We start from the raw sequence: 20,202 nt of genomic DNA on the forward strand, positions 1-20,202 counted from the left end.
GGTGATGTGTTCAATACTTATTTTACCCGCTGTGTGTAGGCGTACAAGGTGAAACATACCTTCCATTAACCACCTTGCACCCCCCACTCTACTTGTAAGCTACTGCAACTGTTCAGACAAGGCAAAGGACATGAAAAGGGGCATCTGTTTGTCCATCCATCAACCACTTTGCCTTTCATTGTGTCATATATATTTATTCTGTTGAGATGGACAGTTGGAGGTATGTAGTTCTAGGGAGGGCGTAATGGACTTGCATGCACAAATACCCACTACATGTATCTCTGATGTACAAAATGTATTTGTTGAACCTGATGAATGTATTGCTTGTGTTAGTTGTTACTCATAGTGCTGCAGGGGTGCTGTCTGTAGTTGCAGAGGATGGTACCCATCACCCCTTTCCTTGTTTTCACTCGGTGTACTCAACCTCTGCCAAACCTCAGCTGCTGCTCTGTATCCTTTTTAATGCTTTCTCTTCAGACTCCCCAGGAGAGCAAGGATTTAAAGTGACAAATCCTATTCAAGAGCTTAATTTATGTTTTTATTATGTTCTTTTCAGATAATTCAAAGATGTCTTATAGCCCCGGTGGACCTGTGTTCTACTGTCTGCAGGATATCATGAGGGTGTGCAGCGAGACCAGCAGCCACTTCTCCACCCTCACTGCACGCATGCTTCTTGTCCTGGATAAGTAAGTAGTTTGTTTGCTGTGGACTAGTAAGGTTGGTTTTCTTTACAGATCATTCTCAGAATACTCACCTGCAGGAATGCTCATGTGTTTGATTAAAGCAGTAGTAAACTCTATTTTAAAACTTGTACCTACATATGAGCATATAATAAGTTTTACCTGTAGGTTCAGTAAATCTCTTAACCGCCTCCTGCTTGCCATATAAGGAAATGATGGGCAGGCAGCGGCTCTCTTGTTCTGGGAGGACATCATATGACATCCTCCCCCTCTATCTGCGCATGCATGCCCCTGGGAGTGTGTGGCGATTGGTGGTGCGCTGTGTCCCTGTAACACAGCGGAGCACCGATCACAGTAAAGAGCTGATGACGTGATCGCATGTAAACCGGAAATGCCATTTATAGGCATTCCTCAAAGGGGACATCTGCAATGGTCATCAGGGCACTGATGATCAGTGTAGCCCTATCAATGCCACATATCAGTGCACATCAATGCCACATATCAGTGCACATCAATGCCACATATCAGTGCACATCAATGCCACATATCAGTGCACATCAATGCCACATATCAGTGCACATCAATGCCACATATCAGTGCACATCAATGCCACATATCAGTGCACATCAATGCCACATATCCGTGCACATCACTGCCACATATCCGTGCACATCACTGCCACATATCCGTGCACATCACTGCCACATATCCGTGCACATCACTGCCACATATCCGTGCACATCACTGCCACATATCCGTGCACATCACTGCCACATATCCGTGCACATCACTGCCACATATCCGTGCACATCACTGCCACATATCCGTGCACATCACTGCCACATATCCGTGCACATCACTGCCACATATCCGTGCACATCACTGCCACATATCCGTGCACATCACTGCCACATATCAGTGCACATCACTGCCACATATCAGTGCACATCAATGCCACATATCAGTGCACATCAATGCCACATATCAGTGCCGCCTAACCGTTCCAATCCGTGCCATATATGAGTGCTGATTTTCAGTGCCAGTCAGTGATGCCTGTCAATGCCCACCGGTGTCTCCTCATCAGTGCCGCCTATCGGTGCCCATAACTACAGACTCATTAGTGCACATCAGTGAAGGAGAAAAATTGCTTATTTACAAAATTTTATAACAAACTTTAAAAAAAAAAAAGACTGAAAATTTTGAAAAAAAAAAGTTTTAGTTTGTTTAGTAAAGTACTGCTCGGACCTTGAAGAAGGGGACATACCCCGAAAGTTTGTCCTCAAATATGTTAGGACAAATAAAAAAGTATCACGGACAGTACTCAATTGTTTCTGTCGTAAGTGCACTAATACGGCTACAATCGCCTCAAGCAGTTTGTTTAGTAAAAACTAAAAAACCCAGTGGTGATTAAATACCACCAAAAAAAAGCTCTATAGGTTTAAAAAAAAAAGATAAAAATATTGTTTCGGTGCAGTGTTACATGACTGCGCAATTGTCAATCAAAGTGCGACAGCACTGAATGCTGAAAATTGGCCTGGGCAGGAAGGGGGTAAAAGTGTCCGGTAGGCAAGTGGTTAAACTGGTACCCTGTAGGAGATATTCACATCGGCTTTAGTTAATTATGTTGCTACGCATGCACAGTGTGTGTGGCTTGAATGCAGAGAGTGCTATGCCGTGATGACTCCTTTGCAAATGCACGGGAGTGACATCATCACGACCTGGCTACTCAGATGGCTGGAGAACATGGAAGCAAGGCTGTACGAAGATATGAGCGCTGGCAATGGTGACTGCTCAGTGCTGGAGGGCTCCGTGTCAAAGCTAAGCCTGTCATAATGTGCTAGCATCCACATGTACACTGGTCGTCTTCTAGGCTGAATGACACCCAGCATCATCCATCTTCCTTCCGGTGACCCCAAGGCATCATTGACATACTCGCTGTGCATGTGTATGTGTGTTGTCATACAGTTCTCCTGGGTGGAATGGTACTTGCACGTTATTATGGGAACACAGGGCTGTAAAGGTGCCACTGAATGGGAAAAGGTAGTACCTGTGACTTTGCGACTGGCCTGCATACTTCAGACTTTAAAGGAGATGTCTGAGGTTAACCAAAAAAAAAACATACGTTCTTGCCACCATGCTGCAGAGCTACGCAACACTGCAGCTGTTTTACACTGGCTCTAAGAACAAAAGCTGACAGATGACTTTTCCGATAATCGGCAATCTGTCTGCTGGCAGCTCTGCTGTTCCAGTACAGTGCTCACTGGAGTGCCAGGCTAGGGAGGAGGAGGGTGCTGCTGGCTCCAGCTCACAGCTGCACCCTGAAAGGTGAAGCCAGCTGTCAACTGAACATATGAGTGAATGCGGACAATATTGTCAGGATCAAAACTAACTAGATGTAGCTCAGCTCTGTTGACTGATAAAGGGGTAATAGCCTGCTATCAGCGGACTCTGGACCACAGGATAACATTTAGTAAATGTACTGTAATCCAAAAGAGAAGTATAACAACAAAAGTGTTGGCCATACTTTTCTTTTATGGTATGCATAACGTAATTAAAAAATAAATGTTGAGGGTCTAATGATTGGTAAGCTGCAATATATTACATTTTTTGTTCTTGTGTTTTTTTTTGTTTTGTTTTACTGCACATTTAGGAAATGTGGCTGACCTGTTGCTTGCTATTTTTGCAGGTGGCTGGATGAGCAGCACACAAAGTCTCATGCCATCGCTGCACTGTTCCGCCCATCTCCTCTAGAGAGGATAAAAACCAACGTCACCAATCCAGCTTACTCCTCCGAAGATGGCCAATCCGAAGACACTCTGCACATGGGCTACACGGCTCTGGAAATCAAGAGCAAAATGATGGCACTAGAGAAGGCAGACATATGTATATACAACCCTCTCTTCGGATCCGACCTGCAGTACACCAACAGGGTACAACTTTCATGTACTAGTTGTTTTTCCCAACATTGACTTATAAATAGGGTACATTTATGAAACATGCAGGATCCGCAAGGCCGCCCATATCCTTGGCTTCCTATAAAGTTTCTAGTTTAATCCGAGGTCTGTGCATCCGCCAGATTAAAGCGCAAAACACAGTATCAAATAGTTTAAAGATCCACACAGGAGCATTATGCAGTAATTGTGGGGCCCATATCATTTTGATTAAGTTTCACCTCCCTACCACGAAAAGAGGGAGTTTGGTTCAACTGGTTGTTTTGTGTTGTAATTTTTTAATTGTCAAAAGTAAGTTTTTTGGGGGTTTTTTTGGTCTATATATTTCAATAGAGTGGGGTGAATGATGATACCTAGATATTTAAATGAGTCCACTATTTCAACCTGTGCACCTTCAGGCAGTATGGAATGTGTAAGGGTGTCCCGCGGGAGAAGGGTGAATTTATTGAGAAGCCGGAGAAGGAGCCAGATTCTGTGATTCGCGTCATTAGGCATGTTACCGAGGAGGATGTATCACCCAAAAACAAAAGGGTGTCATTGGCATAGAGCTCTACTTTTTCCATCTGTTCTCTGCAAAAACACACAATACCTGGATCCTCCCTAATGGCAGCCGCCAGGGGCTCTATCACTAAGGCGTATAATGGGGAGAGAGGACAACCCTGCCGTGTCCCTCTTCGTAATGTGAATTTGGAAGATAGGGCATTATTACCCAGAATACGGGCCCAAATCATCTTTACAGTTACATTGATATATTGTTTTGAAATAACCATGTGTTCCTTCATTGTAGGTGGACAAAGTGGTAATAAACCCATATTTTGGGCTCGGAGCTCCAGACTATTCCAAAATCCAGATTCCAAAGAGAGACAAGTGGCAGAGGAGTATGAGCAGCGTCATGGAAGACAAGTATGGTCCATGTCCTCTTCATTTGATTTTAGTATTCTGAAGGTGTTTATAGACAAAGAACCGGGATGCTGGGATGGGTGGGCCATTTTTTTACCACCTGACTGCACAGAAACATGAGTGCTTGGTTTGGCTGACCATTTTCTAATACTGATGAGTGGAGGAGGGAGGGAAAGCTAGATGATCTCTTTGCTGCTTATCTTGGGAGAAACAGTAGCAATTGCTTAAGGCCAGGTTGACACTGTTGAGCTGCAGTACCATGTGCATTGCCCCACACCATGATGTTCTGCAGTGCCATTCACTCTAAAAGGCACCCCAACACACCCGATGTGTTGCAGCAGGCCACAAAACCTGGTAACGCACTACCATTTGCTGCATTACAAAAAATGTTCTTGCATTCTTTTGGTGCGTTAGACAAATGCAGGTACTGCTTTAACATACCGCACCTTAATGCGCATGCACCAATGCAGTGCCATAAATTGAACCCAACATAAAGCTTTTAGCTTAGGTTCACACCTTAGCAGGTTTGTGGATTTTTCACCATGCAATTTTCCTGCAGTTTCCGCACCCACAAATGAGCTGCGGTTTAAGATGCGTGGGGGTGCCATTAAGAATGAATGGAAACCCCGCATTTTTATAAACAGCAGCGTGTTTTAACTGTGGGTGGTTGCGGAAAACGCTGCAATTGCTGCAACTGCAGCCACCCGTGATGGTGTGCACCAGGCCTAAAAAAGCATTTCTGCTAGCATTTTACAATGCATTTAAAGTGCAGGCATTTTGTAGTACCCTTAGTCAACCAGTCGTTACACCTAAATGTCGGGCTCCTGAACACCATGGTAGTGTTTGCAGCTTACCCACCCCTCCCCTTGGCTAGTCAGACAAGCCATCATGGCCAAAGGCCAATAGTTGTGGGGGGTCAAAACTACGTAGATGTTCCTAAACCTTTGCTGCCCTTTACAATTACAGAGAAACCAATCTCAAATATAAAGTGCCAAAATTGCTTTTTTTAATTTATTTTTTTCCCCCATATGTTATGCAAATGGTTTAGGAAAATCCAAAAGTATAGCTTTTTAAAGCGGAACTAAAGGTACAATTACTTACCTTACTTCCAATGGTCCAACGCCCATGAGGTCCCTTGCCGGTACCAAATTATTTTCCATGTGTTCTTCCAGTTCCCAGTCTTTGACCTATTTGGCTGCTGTGGGATGATATCACTAGATTCACAGGAGTGCAGTCATGCTGGGAATGTGCCTGTATGTACTGAGCTGTGCATGTGTAGCTCAGTGTATGTGCCACAAAGGACTGTGAGCTCGCAGGTAAATGTATTCTATTGCCGAAAAGATATTCGCGGAGATTTACTAAAACTGAAGAGTGCAGAGTCTTTTGCAGCTGTGCATAGAAACCAGTCAACTTCCAGATGTTATTGCAAAGCTTAATTTAATAAGCTGAAGTTAGAAGCTGATTGGCTTCCATGCACAGCTGCACCAGACTGAGTGCTCCAGTTTTAGTACCCCCACCCCTTGCATGTCTCTTCTGCATTAAAAATCCTGCCTGTTGGAAATTTTTTTTATATTTAGCCTTTAGTTCCAGTTTAAATAGTGCTGCTTAAAGTATATCAAAAGCCAAAACGTGTATTCATTTTGGATGGGGTAAAGGAAGGTTGAAGTAGAACTAAAGGGAAAAACATTTTTTCATTTTAGATAGTCTGGGGGTGGTTATAATCCCTGTCAGATTTTCTTTTTTTTTTTTTTTTTTTTTTGTCATGTTTGCATCATTGGGGAGATTTCCACCCCATAGTCCTAACAGGAAGTGAGAGGAAATCTTTCAAAGTCAGGGAATCCCTGGTTGTCACCAGAATTAGCATCCCCTTTGAAAATGTCTACTCTGTTCTGGTGACATCTCCAAATTTTGGGATTTTTTTTGTTTACTCTCAGAGATGACGATAAACAGGACAAATAGACATGGTGAATTTCCCTAACTGGCACAGACAACATTAAAGACCTGATATGAGTTCTAATCCCCCTCCACTCTATCCAAAACTAAAGAAAAATGCCTTTTAAGTATACTTTAAAACCGCTGTCAGGATTTTTTTTTTTTTCCTTCATCTTTGTCTCATTGGGAAGATTTCTCTTCACTTCCTGTCCTGTCAACTCAGCAGGAGGTAAATGATCTTTTTCCAGTGTGAGGGGATATTGGGCAGTAGGAGACTCCTCTATTTCCGTTCTGGTGGCAACTAATAATTTTGAATATAACCTTCACTTTAATTCCTGGTGACAATGGTGATTACGAAGGGATGAATGTCCCTAGTGGTGTAACAGAGCAGAACAGAGAGTTTTAACCCCTCACCAGTGATGCCAATAAAAAAGTTACACTTTAATGTATGTTTAAACATTTGTAAAAGTATTACACTGCAGTCTAATCTCACATTTAATTAGATGGTGTTTGACCATTTTAATTTATTTTTTTTCTTTTGACAAAATAAAGACAGTTGTGAACTTTAATGTATTTTAATTTTGTCTACTAGAGAGCGCCAGTGGGTGGACGATTTCCCCCTGCATCGCAGTGCCTGTGAAGGTGACACCACGCTATTAGGTCGATTGTTAGATGAGGGATTTTCAGTCAACCAATTAGACAATGACCAATGGGCGCCCATTCATTATGCTTGCTGGTGAGTGTTCTGATGACTTTGTAGTGTGTCGGAGGAGAGTGCCTGAGCAAAAACTAAAGCTTGCTGGTAAAGGAGTCCCTGTTTATTTTTTATAAATATTCAGTATAGAAGTTGGGACTTTCAGGGTGCATGAACATGAATATTAAACATTAAAAAGTTTATAAAAAATTTTTTTTGTATTTTTGTAAAAAATTGTGTTTTTAACAAAAATACGAAATAAAACTTATATTACTTTTTAATATGTTTAGTATTCATGAAAGTCCCATCTTCTCTATTGAATATTTGCAATTTTAAGGGATGTGGTGCAATAATCATATCTGGTCGCCCGCTCGCCACTTCACTGTTACTATTTTTTTAAATATATATAATTTTTTTTTAATTTAAATATTAGAAAGTCTTTGTACAGAGTTTCTACACCGTAAGCCCTAGTTCACACTGCTGCAACTTTATCATGCAACTTGTGACACATACAGTTTCTTGACAAGTCAGAATAAATTCAGTTCAATGGGTGCCATCATAACCAATGTGACTCAAATCGCAGTGACATGGAAAAAAGGTTTCTGCACTACTTTACTGTGACTTTGGTGCAACTTGAGTGCCATAAACTGCAATGTTATATCACAAAAGTCGCAAGGAAGTCATATGCAGGTCACAACTTTGGGGGTCACAGCAGTGTGAACCGAGCCTAAGGCAAGTGGCATCATCAAAATTGAATGAGTAAAATTGTCAACATAGACATATACAACATAGACCACTCAAGAAGAAAAATTTAAATATCAATGCGATAACATAGCAGAAAGAACCTGGTAAATGTACGTACGTAGAAGGCAGCCCATAACTCGCCATTAGCTTGTGTAGATCACAAAGTAATAAAGCGGACAGCAGTAGAATGGTAATCACCGCTGCGAACCGGAGGCTGAGTGTAATCCTTTCCCTGTCATTATTTACGTGCGCAATTCGCCCTGTAATTTAGAAATAAACAGAATGCTATTAATGGTAGAAAAGATCACTGCTGGGCTTTCTTCCAGTGTTAAAAGCCAAGTTCACCTTTTTTGAAAAAAAAAGATTAAATGCACATTATTATTATTATTATACAGGATTTATATAGTGCCAACCGTTTGCTCAGCGCTTTACAATATAAGCATATTTTTGCAAGAGAAAAAAACCTTTTTATTCTTTTTTTTCACAGAAGCCTGCAGAGCATTGCACCCGCAATCAGCAGATTACAGGTGCAATATCAGGCTCCTGCACACATTGCCTGCATCTCTGTTTACAGAGCTGTAGGCAGTGTGAATGGACTACAAGGGGCACTGATCAGCACGCTCACGGTCCATTGAGAACTACAAGCCATCTGCCGCGATGGAAGATGGGACTTTCTGTGAATGAATAACGCGACTGTGTGGACAGAGACCCACACAGTTGCTCTGTTTATAAATTGTGATGACATGTCACAGGGAACGGGGGTGTGGGAGGCAGGTCTGGAGCATGTTACACGTTGCACCCCAAATATGGGTGTAATGTGTAACATGCTCTAAAAGGTTTACAACCCTTTTAAAGTGGTTGTAAAACTCAGACTTGAAATATGAACAGTACATATTCTTCTATAGTATGTACTTGTCTCCGTCCAGAGCAGGAAGTGTCATTTCTGTCTGCTTCCTTTTTACCTCTACTTTCTGCTTGAATTACTTCTGACAAGTTTTCCAAGTGCGAAAGACACTTTTTGAAAATAACATCCAATTACACAGATGTTTTATGCATTGCCAGAGACCCACAAAACGTTGGTAGACCTCCCGGGCCATCCAATTGTATTCAGAATCAACAGTCTCACATCTAGGACTAGTCAGTTAGTTGATGACCATCTTTGTCCCCATGTGGAGAGGTTACCATCTCCCCTGACCTGTGTGCATATACCACAAGGCCATCCTGATTGGTGGCCTTCTCTGATCCTGATGTAAGTTTATTTATTTTTTTTATTTATTTGTTTATGCTGGATTTCTGGCTATTAAAGACCTATTACACTATTAGAAGCTTTCTTGGGGCTCATTTCCATGTGAGCCTGTTTTTGAGGGTCCTGGGAATCTGGATTAATATGTGACTTCCCCCTACTCCTGCTGATGATGGTCCTGGTGGAATGATTGAGTATGCACCTAGACTGAGGACATCTAGTGGCTGACCTTCGGATGACATCTGCCTGGTATCACAAGTCCAGAGCACCAGGAGCAGGCCTTAATTGCTCCATGCGCAATTAATGCGCTATCTGGTTAGTACAATGTTTGTACATTCACAAGTGCACGAGAGTCACCCTTATCTTTGACCGTGGACCTCTGGAACACCAGCACACAATCACTTTGCCTTACTACTATAAGGACTGAGCTATCTAGCATATGTGGTTTAACATTGTGCTATATATTTGTTTCAATATTTTTTCAATATCTATATCTATTTACTCACATTAGCGCTGCATATTTATTTTATATATTTCATTACTGGGTTTAGAGGTTGCCTTTATGCTAGCGGCTTTTTATTACTGTTCCAAGCGCTCAATTACTACTTTTCCAAACACACAATATTGGCCTCTATTAATGTAGAATGCCTTTTATCCATGTGTTCCCCATGATAAAGGTGTGAGAGTAGTGGAAGGAGAGAAGTAGAGAATATCTATACAACACCTTTATTGTGAAATTGTTGGAATTCATTCTCACACATAACGCCTTTATTTTCAACCACTCCCTCCAGGTGCAAGGGAGTACAGTAGCTATGGAGACTACATGTGCCCCATCATATGCAAATCTGTACCGGGGGGGGGGAGCGGTTGATTTTCGGCTTTGATGAGATGATGAATTACTTCCACCATGTGCCTCTTATGGAGGAGATATATCGATGATATACTCATATTATGGACAGGATCCCAGAATTTGTTGGCAGAATTTGTTAGCTGTCTGAATCTTCAATTCACTCTGAATTTTTATCATACATCCCTACCTTTTTTAGATTTGATAATTAATAAGAATTCAGATGGTAGCATTTCCACTAATATTTATAGAAAACACACTGTGGGAAATTCTCTGCTGCATGCAGATAGTGCACACTCGAAACGTGGTAAGAAGCATTCCCGTAGGCCAATATCTACGATGGCGTAGAAATTGTTCTAGTAAGTCAGATTTTGAAATGCGAAATGGCTTTGTACCAGGGTGTCTCTAAGAGATTGTCCATGTTTGAATGTTAAACGTGGGCAATTATCTATACAATGTCTAATTACCCTATCATCTGTTAAGAGGTGCCAGTGTTTCTGCATAATGGCCCTAACTTCATCACTTTGGTTGTTAAACTGTATAATAGATCTAATTTTTACTTTTTCGTGTGTGTGTTCACCATGGAATAAAAGAATTTCCTGGGAGCTTGCTTTGACTATGGTATGTTCGTTTGAGGAATTTCTTAGTGTATCCATATCTAAGAAACCTATCCTTCAAAAGCCGGGCTTGTGTATATATATTTTTTTTTTTAATAACTTAAAGTGAAACTTCACCTAAAGTTCCACTTTTCTGCCTCCCACCCCCTCCTCTAACACTTTTGGACACAAGTTTTTATAGGGGAGTAGTGGGTACCCAGTTTTAACAGGCACTCGGCCCCCCATCTCTTAGACTCAAAGCGCAGCATGACTTGCATATAGGCAGTATGAAGCTGGCTGTAAAGTCACAAGCAATCACAGCCAGTTTCCATTAGTACACATGTCAGCACCAGGGACCTGAAGACAGATGAAGAACTGGCCCAGGTGAGGAAGACGCTGGATTCCTGGACAGGTAGGTGTTCTTATATCAAGGTCAGCAGCTACAGTATTTGTAGCTGCTGACTTTTTTAATTTTTTTGGGGGGCACGGAAGATCCTCTTTAACTATATTTTTCATCATATAGGGGACAAAAAGTCCCCTTTGTGATGCATGTCTGGTGACAGGTTCCGTTTCTAATGAGAGACCAGGGGTGTAAAAGACTGCCATCAAACATATGCAGACCCCCTCCAAGGTGGGGGCCTGAACTCCTGTTGGGTTTTTACTCCTATCCAAGGCTCCTTTGGAAAGATTTGGCCCGCACTCCCTGTCTGACATTATGACACAAGCAGCTGTTCTATGGGATTGGTGCACAGGTAGCACCTTACGTAGAGGAATATATTGTAATGATATCTCCTCCGTTTACAAGGTACGGGAAGGTGGAGGCCACCAGCATGTTATTAGATCAAGGAAAATGTAACCCCAACTTGCTGAATGGACAGCTCAGCTCTCCTCTACACTTCGCTGCTGGAGGCGGCCATGCTGAAATTGTGCAGATCCTCCTCAATCACCCGGAGATAGATAGGGTAAGTCTTGGTTTCTTGGTGTTCAGGATCATTATAGGAATACTGATTAGTTTCATACTTGCTAATTTCATGAGACTAATGGGCAGTTCCCTGTTTTGCCAGCATGCATGTCACAATAAAAACAGAGCTCTCCATTTCCTGCATTAGGAGTTATGGTCGATGGTATGCACCAACACATCTTATATGTCACACCAATGCTAAGTGTTCATCCCTGGAGTCATTCCCCCCCCCCCCCCTCCTTCCACACACACATCAGGGTCCCCATCGGAGTCTCCCCCTTATATCAGAGCTCACATTAAAGTTCCCCAACTCAGCCCCTCCATCTTTCATCAGGGTTCCCATCTGAGTCATTACACCCGCCACCCACTTAACATGAGAGCCCTTTTTATAGTCATTATCCCTGCTCACTGCTAACATCAGGGTTCCCATCAAGCCCCCTCTTACACCAGGGTCCCCATCGGAGTCTCTCCCCCCTCCCCCCCCCCCCCCTTACATCAGGTTCCCATTGAAATGCCCCTCCTTACAGCAGGGTTCCACATCAGAGTCCTCCCTTTTAGGGGGGGATGTTGAAGCGGAGACCATAGGCAGCCTCTGCTAGCTGTAACATGCTGTTTTTCTGGTTGGCAAAACCGAGAAGGGTTTGATGGATGAACTTCCCATCTGCAGTTTCCTTTGCTGTATATAAATTGATGAGCTGTTTTCTCGCCTTGCGTGTCCTGTAAGTGTGCAGACTGCAGCTCGAACATAGTTTCCTTGTGAACGAAAGGCTACATAGTTTCCAGTCTAGACTGCAGTGTCCTTTTTTGTTTTGTTTTTTAAAGCACATCACCGACCAGCAGGGGCGCACTCCTCTAGATATATGTGAAGAAAACAAGCAGAGCAAATGGGAGGAGACAGTGGAACTGCTGAATAATTCCCTCAACAAATCCGTAAGATCACTTTCTTCTTTCACTTTCTTTTTTTTTTTTCTTTTCTCTGTTGCTTGTTTTGCTTTCTCTTGTCTGTGTTTTTGTTTTCGTTTTTGCTTTTTTCTTTGTCTCTTTCACTTTTTACTCTTTTTGCTTTCTATTTTGCTGGGTTTTTTTTCGCTTTTCCTTTTTTTTTTCTCTTTTGCTTTCTCTCTTTTTTGCTTTCTCCCTTTCGCTATTTTGCTTCTTCTTTGCTTTTCCATTTTCTATTGCCTTTTTCATTTTTTCTTTTGATTTTTTTTTTTTTTGCTTGCTCTCTTTCACTTTTTCTACTTTTTGGCTTTTTTCTTTCTCCCTTGCTGCTTTTCGCTTTCATTTTTTTTTCTCTTTTACTTTTCTCTTTCTCGCTCTTTACTCTTTGCTTTGGCTTTTTCCTTTTTTTCGATTATTGCTCTTTTACTTTTTGCCATTTCTCTTTCACCCCTTTTTTCTCTTAGCTGTCTGACATGTGCACAGACCTGCATGCTGGTGTTCTTGAGGAAGGCGTGTATGTCAGGGACAGAGGATTTTACCCAAGACAGTGTTGCCACACGGATTCAGCAGTTTATTGGCTGGGAAAATCAGTGCTGTCCAATAAATACATTTTAGATCTTTTTGAAATTGCCAAGCCCTAGCCTCATGGGCTATCCTCACTCAATTCAGACAGACACCTGGCATAGGTGCTGAAGCTATATTTACAAGAAATGCCAGTTCAGGTATGAATGAGGTTTATCCATGAGAACACTGTGAAGCTTAACTTGTAGCTTGGATCTACAGTGGGGATTGAAAGTTTGGGCACCCCAGCTAAAGATTTGTATTAATGTGCATAAAGAAGCCAAGGAAAGATGGAACAATCTCCAAAAAGAATCAAATTACAGATTAGACATTCTTATAATATGTCAACAAAAGTTAGATTTTATTTCCATCATTTACACTTTCAAAATAACAGAAAACAAAAAAATTGTGTCTGCAAAAGTTTGGGCACCCTGCAGAGTTAATATCTTGTACTGCCCCCTTTGCAAAGCTGAGACCTGCCAGTGTCATGGATTGTTCTCAATCATCGTCTGGGAAGACCAGGTTATGTCAATCTCAAAGGTTTTAAATGCCCAGACTCATCTGACCTTGCCCCAACAATCAGCACCATGGGTTCTTCTAAGCAGTTGTCTAGAAAACTGAAACTGAAAATAGTTGACCCTCACAAAGCTGGAGAAGGCTATAAGAAGATAGCAAAGCATTTTCAGATGTCAATATCCTCTGTTCGGAATGTAATTAAGAAATGGCAGTCATCAGGAACAGTGGAAGTTAAAGCAAGATCTGGAAGACCAAGAAAAATATCAGACAGAACTGCTCGCAGGATTGTGAGAAAAACAATTCAAAACCCACGTTTGACTGCACGATCCCTCCAGAAAGATCTGGCAGACACTGGAGTTGTGGTACAATATTCCACTATAAAGAGATACTTGTACAAATATGGCCTTCATGGAAGAGTCATCAGAAGAAAACCTCTTCTACGTCCTCACCACAAAAATCATCGTTTGAACTTTGCAAATGAACATATAGACAAGCCTGATGCATTTTGGAAACAAGTTCTGTGGACCGATGAAATTTAACTTTTTGGCCGGAATGAGCAAAGGTACGTTTGGAGAAGAAGGGGCACAGAATTTAATGAAAAGAACCTCTGCCCAACTGTTAAGCATGGGGTTGGATCAATCATGCTTTGTGGTTGTGTTGCAGCCAGTGGCACAGGGAACATCTCACGAGTAAAAGGAAAAATGGATTCGATAAAATTTCAGCAAATTTTGGATGGTAACTTGATGCCATCTGTGAAAAAGCTGAAGTTAAAGAGAGGATGGCTTCTACAAATGGATAATGATCCTAAACACGCCTCGAAATCCACGGGGGATTACATCAAAAGGTGTAAACTGAAGGTTTTGCCATGGCCTTCACAATCTCCTGACCTCAACATAATTGAAAATCTATGGATAGACCTTAAAAGAGCAGTGCGTGACAGACAGCCCAGAAATCTCAAAGAACTGGAAGACTTTTGTAAGGAAGAATGGGCAAAGATACCTCAAACAAGAATTGAAAGACTCTTGGCTGGCTACAAAAAGCGTTTACAAGCTGTGATACTTGCCAAAGGGGGCAGTACAAGATATTAACTCTGCAGGGTGCCCAAACTTTTGCAGACGCCATTTTTTTGTTTTCTGTTATTTTGAAAGTGTAAATGATGGAAATAAAATCTAACTTTTGTTGACATATTATAAGAATGTCTAATCTGTAATTTTGATGCCTTTTTGGAGATTTTTCCATCTTTCCTTGGCTTCTTTATGCACATTAATACAAATTTTTAGCTGGGGTGCCCAAACTTTCGATCCCCACTGTATATTAACTAACAAAAGGAAAAGCTTTGGGACTGAAAATTTTCAACAAAGGACCAAGAGCCATATTCTGCTCATGGAGACCTGGTCTACGCCATACTTATATTTAATACCTTGCTATCCTGTCACCCAGTACAGATATTTATATAGAGTACATCCATCTCCCAGTGTCCTTGATTATAAATCTATGTGGAGTTGTGTTGCTCTGTACACACAAGTGCTTGGCATTTGCGGTGCTTTGGGTGCCTTCATTTTTTAATAGAGACTGATGGGGGGCTGCCTGTGTGGAAGGTGTACCTTTTTTGTTCTGAATGTGTGTGAAGTTTTTAAACTTCAGCTTCTCTGCCATTATTCTTTTCTCATGTGACCTCCTATGAACACCTTCATTGATGACACTTTGTCTTTCTCTCCATCAGTATGAAAAGGTGCGCATCTATCGGATGGACGGGTCCTACCGCTCGGTAGAGTTGAAGCATGGCAATAATACAACTGTGCAGCAGATTATGGAGGGGATGCGTCTGTCTCAGGAAACTCAACAATTTTTTGCCATCTGGATCTGTTCAGAAAATATCAGTAAGGGGATTTGTAATTGCAGATAGCAGCCAGCCTGTTCCTCTGGCCACTCCTGAGCACAATGTGCAATAGCTTAGTCGGGACACAGCTTTCTCTTATCTGAGCTCTGTGACATTAAATCTGATTGGTTGCTGTTGACTTACTCTATAGATTATCACATCTCTTTACATTGGTGTCTGACCCTTTTGGGAACACTCCCTCTCTCTTCCTGTTGGGTCACTAGGGCAGGAAGTGAGGGAATTTCATAATTAGGGACTTGGGAAGGATTTTTTTTCCCTGTTGGAGCAAATTGGACCTTGCTTTATAAGGGTTTTTGTTGTCTTTAGATCAGCTGGGGGTATTGGGTTCTATTTACAGAGGTCTTCTATTTTTTTTATTTATTTTTTTTTATATTGGTTGAACTTAAGGGACTTGACTTATTTCATCCCTAATAACTATGTAACAACAATAGAAACCTGACAGGGGATCTATCCTTTCCCCAATATATGCAAACTTTGAAATGTTAAAATACCTTGCACAAGATTTTAGGATTATTATGTTTGCTTGGCTGTATCAATGGATCTGAGAGCTGGACAGGACTTATTTAAACTCATGCAGGAGCTGCCTGCCTCTAGCAGTTTATCTCGGATTTACATGCAGTGCAGCATAGAAATCACAATTTATGGGTTCTGGCAGCAAAAACGTTAAGTCAAACATGTCTCTAAAGCAGATGCCTTTGTTATTCGCAGTCCTAGTTTTCAGTTGATCATAAAATGAGAACGCTCAACCTCCTCCACCCATACTACATATTCTATCAACAATGGACACTGGCGCTCACTAAGGCTCCTGTTAGCCAGACCAAATGAGAAAAGAGAGTCAGCACACGGTCACAGATCTTCTATGCTTCTTTTATTGGATCTTGGGGTTGCATTCAAAGCATGACAGGGAGACTAACATATTTTGGCTGGTATGGCCTTACTCATAGCTGAAGTAAAGCCAATCTGGATGAATTGCATTCAAGTCTCTATCAAGCTTTGACTGTAAACTGAATATCTTTAAAAAAAAACATTGAAGATCAGTGACCATTTGCCAACTCTGTCTCTTCGTTTTGGGTGATTGCCTGGTTTTCAGCAAAAGGATAAGTACAGCCAAAGCTTTTTGTGGCTGTACTTCTTCTGTGGATCACAGAAGTGCAGTTCGTTCTGCACTCTTGTGACCTATTTTCAGCTGACAGCAGACTGAAGTCACTTAGCCAGTTCAGCCTGGGGAAAGATCCCGACTTTAAAGTCGGGATCCACCCCAGAGTCTGGAGCGGCTCCTAGCTCAGCCTCTCAATGAAGCAGAGAGGCTGAGCCAACCGCTTCCTCCCCCTCCACAGCCCTCCAGTGAGCTCCGGGGGGGCTGAGCAGACAGAGGTGACTGACAGTCCCGCTTACTGCTCAGAGCGGCTGTGAGAAATCAGCGGTCATGTGATCGCTGAGTTCTCACCCTTATAGCTGGGGAGGGGGAGGACAGATGCAGCATCGAACTAATACTGCATCCACCTAGCGAAGTATAAATAGGGAAAAAAATCCTTTTTTTTTTTAATCTGTGCAGACTGCAGACAGCATTGATGTAAACGATGCATTGTTTACACATGACCCAAACAAAAGATGAAGGTTATGTTTTTAAAGCTTTTTGCTCTACCTAAACATGTTAGAACAGTTTAGTTATTCTAAAAGTACAGTTGGCCTTTACATCCACAAACTGCTACTTAAGTTGTGTTGCAATAATCTGCAGGACGCTTTAAACAGTAACCCGGGCCAAGCACTTTGCAATTTGCTTGCTTTTAAGTGCCAGTATTTCTTGGTTTCAGAAAATTAAATGAGGAAAAATTGAGGAGTAAAATCAAAGAAGATGCCATTTTGTGTAGCGTTGAGATGGTTTCATACAATTTTCACCCATTTTCGATCATTTGTTCACTAAAAACGTGCAACAATTGTAGCTGAAAGCCAAAAAATTGCCTCTAAATTGCTCTGTCTATGACAAGCATTATTGCACTTTCACAAAGACACTTGGCTTTGAAATTGCATTGTGCTCGTGTTTCCTGAGTTTTCCAAAGTTTCCTTTTTTTGTTACTTTTAATTTTTCCAGGCCTGCAGCTAAAGCCTTTCCACAAACCGCTGCAGCACATCAGGGACTGGGCAGAGATTGTTAATGAGCTCACCAACCTGGACCCCCAGAGGGAGACTCCTCAGCTCTTTCTACGCAGAGACGTGAAGTTACCGCTGGACGTCGAGAAAAAGGTAAGGCGGTAAAGACCATCTCCCCCTAAAGAAAACTATAAAAAGTAGAAGCCAAGTTTATTCTTTTTTTCTGATTAGACTACTTTAAATGGAATAGGTGTTGTTTTACTCGTGTATTCTTTTTTTTCTGTCTTCATATTTTCTGTATGCATTATCTTTTAGAAAATGAAATATGTACATGCATGTTTCATGTTTACCATTTGCAGCCACCTGGTGGCATGCTTCCTGGAGGCTGTTGCATAGAGCTTAAAGAAGAAAACCAAGATAGACCAATCTAATCTTAAAAATACTTCCCCCTTTTTTACCTTAGTGCATTCTTTTCATTAGGTAAAGAACATTTTCTATTTCTCAGTCCTCCCCCCTTCTCTGTGTGAAGAGGAAGAGAGGGGAGGAGAGATCCAGCGCTGTGCACAGATGCATCTCTTTTCCCCTTCCTCTTCACACAGGATTTGAGCAGCAGCAGGAGCCATTGGCTCTTGCTGCTGTCAATCAAATGCAGTGAGGAGGAAGTGGGGGTGTGTGTGTGTGTGTGTGCGCGCGCGTGTTTCTATGGAGCGCGACTCCATAGACTCACAGCTCGGAAGCGAGCAGACACAGTGTGCCCCATAGCAAATGGTTTACTATGGGGACATGTGAGGAAGAGCCAAGATCGCCAGTGGGGGATCCCAGAAGAGGAGGATTGGGGCCACTCTGTGCAATACCACTTCACAGAGCAGGTGAGTAACATGTTTGAAAGAGATAGGACCATCTGATTTAGGGCCGCCATACATGGCTCAATTCTAAGTGGAAAAAAAAATCCAAATTGACTGATCACCCAATCCACGCCAGGAAGAATCTCCACTTTTGGCTATTCTATTCGGGCAGCTACAGCACTTGCACTCGGCTGCCTAAATACCAGGACACCACCAAAACAGTGACTGTCCCTTATGGGATGCTGCCTTGTTTGGCTGATTTTTTACCCGACTCTGATGCTTTTTAAATGGATTTTTGTTCAGCTGTCAGGTGCTTGCAGGGCAACGGATACAAATGGAGAAGCAGAAAAAGGGCGCACCGACCTAGTGCATTATCGTTTAAAATAATTTATTGAAGAAACATAATAGGTATCATACTCACAATGGACATAATAACACAGGCATGTCAAACTGAACAAGATGTATGATCCAAACAACATCTGAGTCCATACGATGGAACCCTGGATGACCAACTGGCTGTTTGGTGTTTTGTTTCTTCAATAAATTATTTTAAACGATAATGCACTGGGTCGGTGCGCCCTTTTTCTGTTTCTCCATTTGTATCTAGTGTATTTGGATCACCCTGGTCTGTTGAGGGCAGCAAGCAGTGCATATTCCAGAACATTCCTATTGGGTCTACTGAGTCCTTTCCTAGCGCATGCGTAAAGTGTTTGTTGTGTTGGGCTTGCAGGGCAACCCCGTGGCATGAATTTCAGCTGATTCCTACTAAAATGTGAGCCATCTATGGAGGTCGTAAACATTTTATACATAGGTTAATGACAATCTTGCTGGCAGTGCTGGGCTTTCTTGGAAAGCCCAACATGTTCTGTCACTGAGGCATAGTCATTGTCATAATATATTTGTCAACTATAGTATATAATTTGCAATTGTATTAATCATGTATAAAAGGAACAAAGGCACAAATATTGTGTTAGTAACTGTATATTGCCTATACCTGTAAGGATATTATTCAGTATATAAATTCCTTTTTTCTTTTTTTTTTTTTTTTATTCACGTCTTTATTTATTTTTCCCCCCTCAATAACATGCAGACCAAGGTAGTCCAGCACAACTGACTGTTACTGGGCTTGGGACAAACCATGGAGCACTGGGACTGATAGAATACTGAATTTATCAAAAAAGAAAAAAGGACTAAATAAATGCTGTTGCTGTAACAGCTTAAGGTGAAGCTAAACCTCCATATCCTTTACATCTAGGGAGACTTGTCATCTCAGTCTCTGTTTAATCTGCAGTTGCCATTGTGCTGCACGTGTGATCAGTTATGACACCAGCCTTTTCATGGCTTGACAGTTCAGTTGAGAGCACAAGCAACTGTGCTAGTTATCATTCCCTGCATGCCTTAAATGGAACTGCTTTCAGAAAGCAATAAATGGACGAGTTTAGTTCCCCTTTAAGACTAAGCTCACATGGGCAGAGGACCACAATTAAAAGCCGGTGTTTGCATTGCTGTAGTGACACCTCTTCTATTTACCTTGTTCCTGAAGGGGGCAGTTCAGACTAGTGCATTCACATAATTTTGAAGCGTGCTAGTTTTAACTCACCATGTTCCATTTAGCAGACGCCATGCCTGCCAAATGCAGCTATGACAGTTGCGGCACAGTATTTCAATGCAAAATCTCCCTTGGGATTGAAAAACGTGTTCAGGTATTATTGCCTCATAAATGCCTGTAAGCCGACTTTAAACCACAATCTGAAAAGTGATGGCTTTTCAAGGCCTACTGCCCATGGGAAACCAGCCTA

General features: G+C 41.8%; 1 protein-coding gene across 3 annotated transcripts in view; it reads left to right on the forward strand.

The window, feature by feature from the left end:
- KRIT1 (KRIT1 ankyrin repeat containing) overlaps nucleotides 1-20,202 on the forward strand; it is a 73,028-nt gene that overhangs the window by 41,527 nt on the left and 11,299 nt on the right. For all 3 annotated transcript variants that reach the window (XM_089692134.1, XM_089692133.1, XM_089692135.1), the window contains 8 exons: nucleotides 557-686; nucleotides 3,367-3,610; nucleotides 4,419-4,534; nucleotides 7,056-7,199; nucleotides 11,393-11,549; nucleotides 12,371-12,478; nucleotides 15,291-15,447; nucleotides 17,560-17,711. In XM_089692134.1, the coding sequence (XP_089548260.1) occupies nucleotides 557-686; nucleotides 3,367-3,610; nucleotides 4,419-4,534; nucleotides 7,056-7,199; nucleotides 11,393-11,549; nucleotides 12,371-12,478; nucleotides 15,291-15,447; nucleotides 17,560-17,711 (1,208 nt within the window). The remainder of the gene's footprint in view (nucleotides 1-556; nucleotides 687-3,366; nucleotides 3,611-4,418; nucleotides 4,535-7,055; nucleotides 7,200-11,392; nucleotides 11,550-12,370; nucleotides 12,479-15,290; nucleotides 15,448-17,559; nucleotides 17,712-20,202) is intronic.

The sequence above is a fragment of the Staurois parvus genome, unplaced genomic scaffold, assembly GCF_062004578.1.
Source record: "Staurois parvus isolate SC_StPar_1 unplaced genomic scaffold, SC_StPar_1.0 ptg000576l, whole genome shotgun sequence".
In the NCBI taxonomy this organism is placed as follows: Eukaryota; Metazoa; Chordata; class Amphibia; order Anura; family Ranidae; genus Staurois; species Staurois parvus.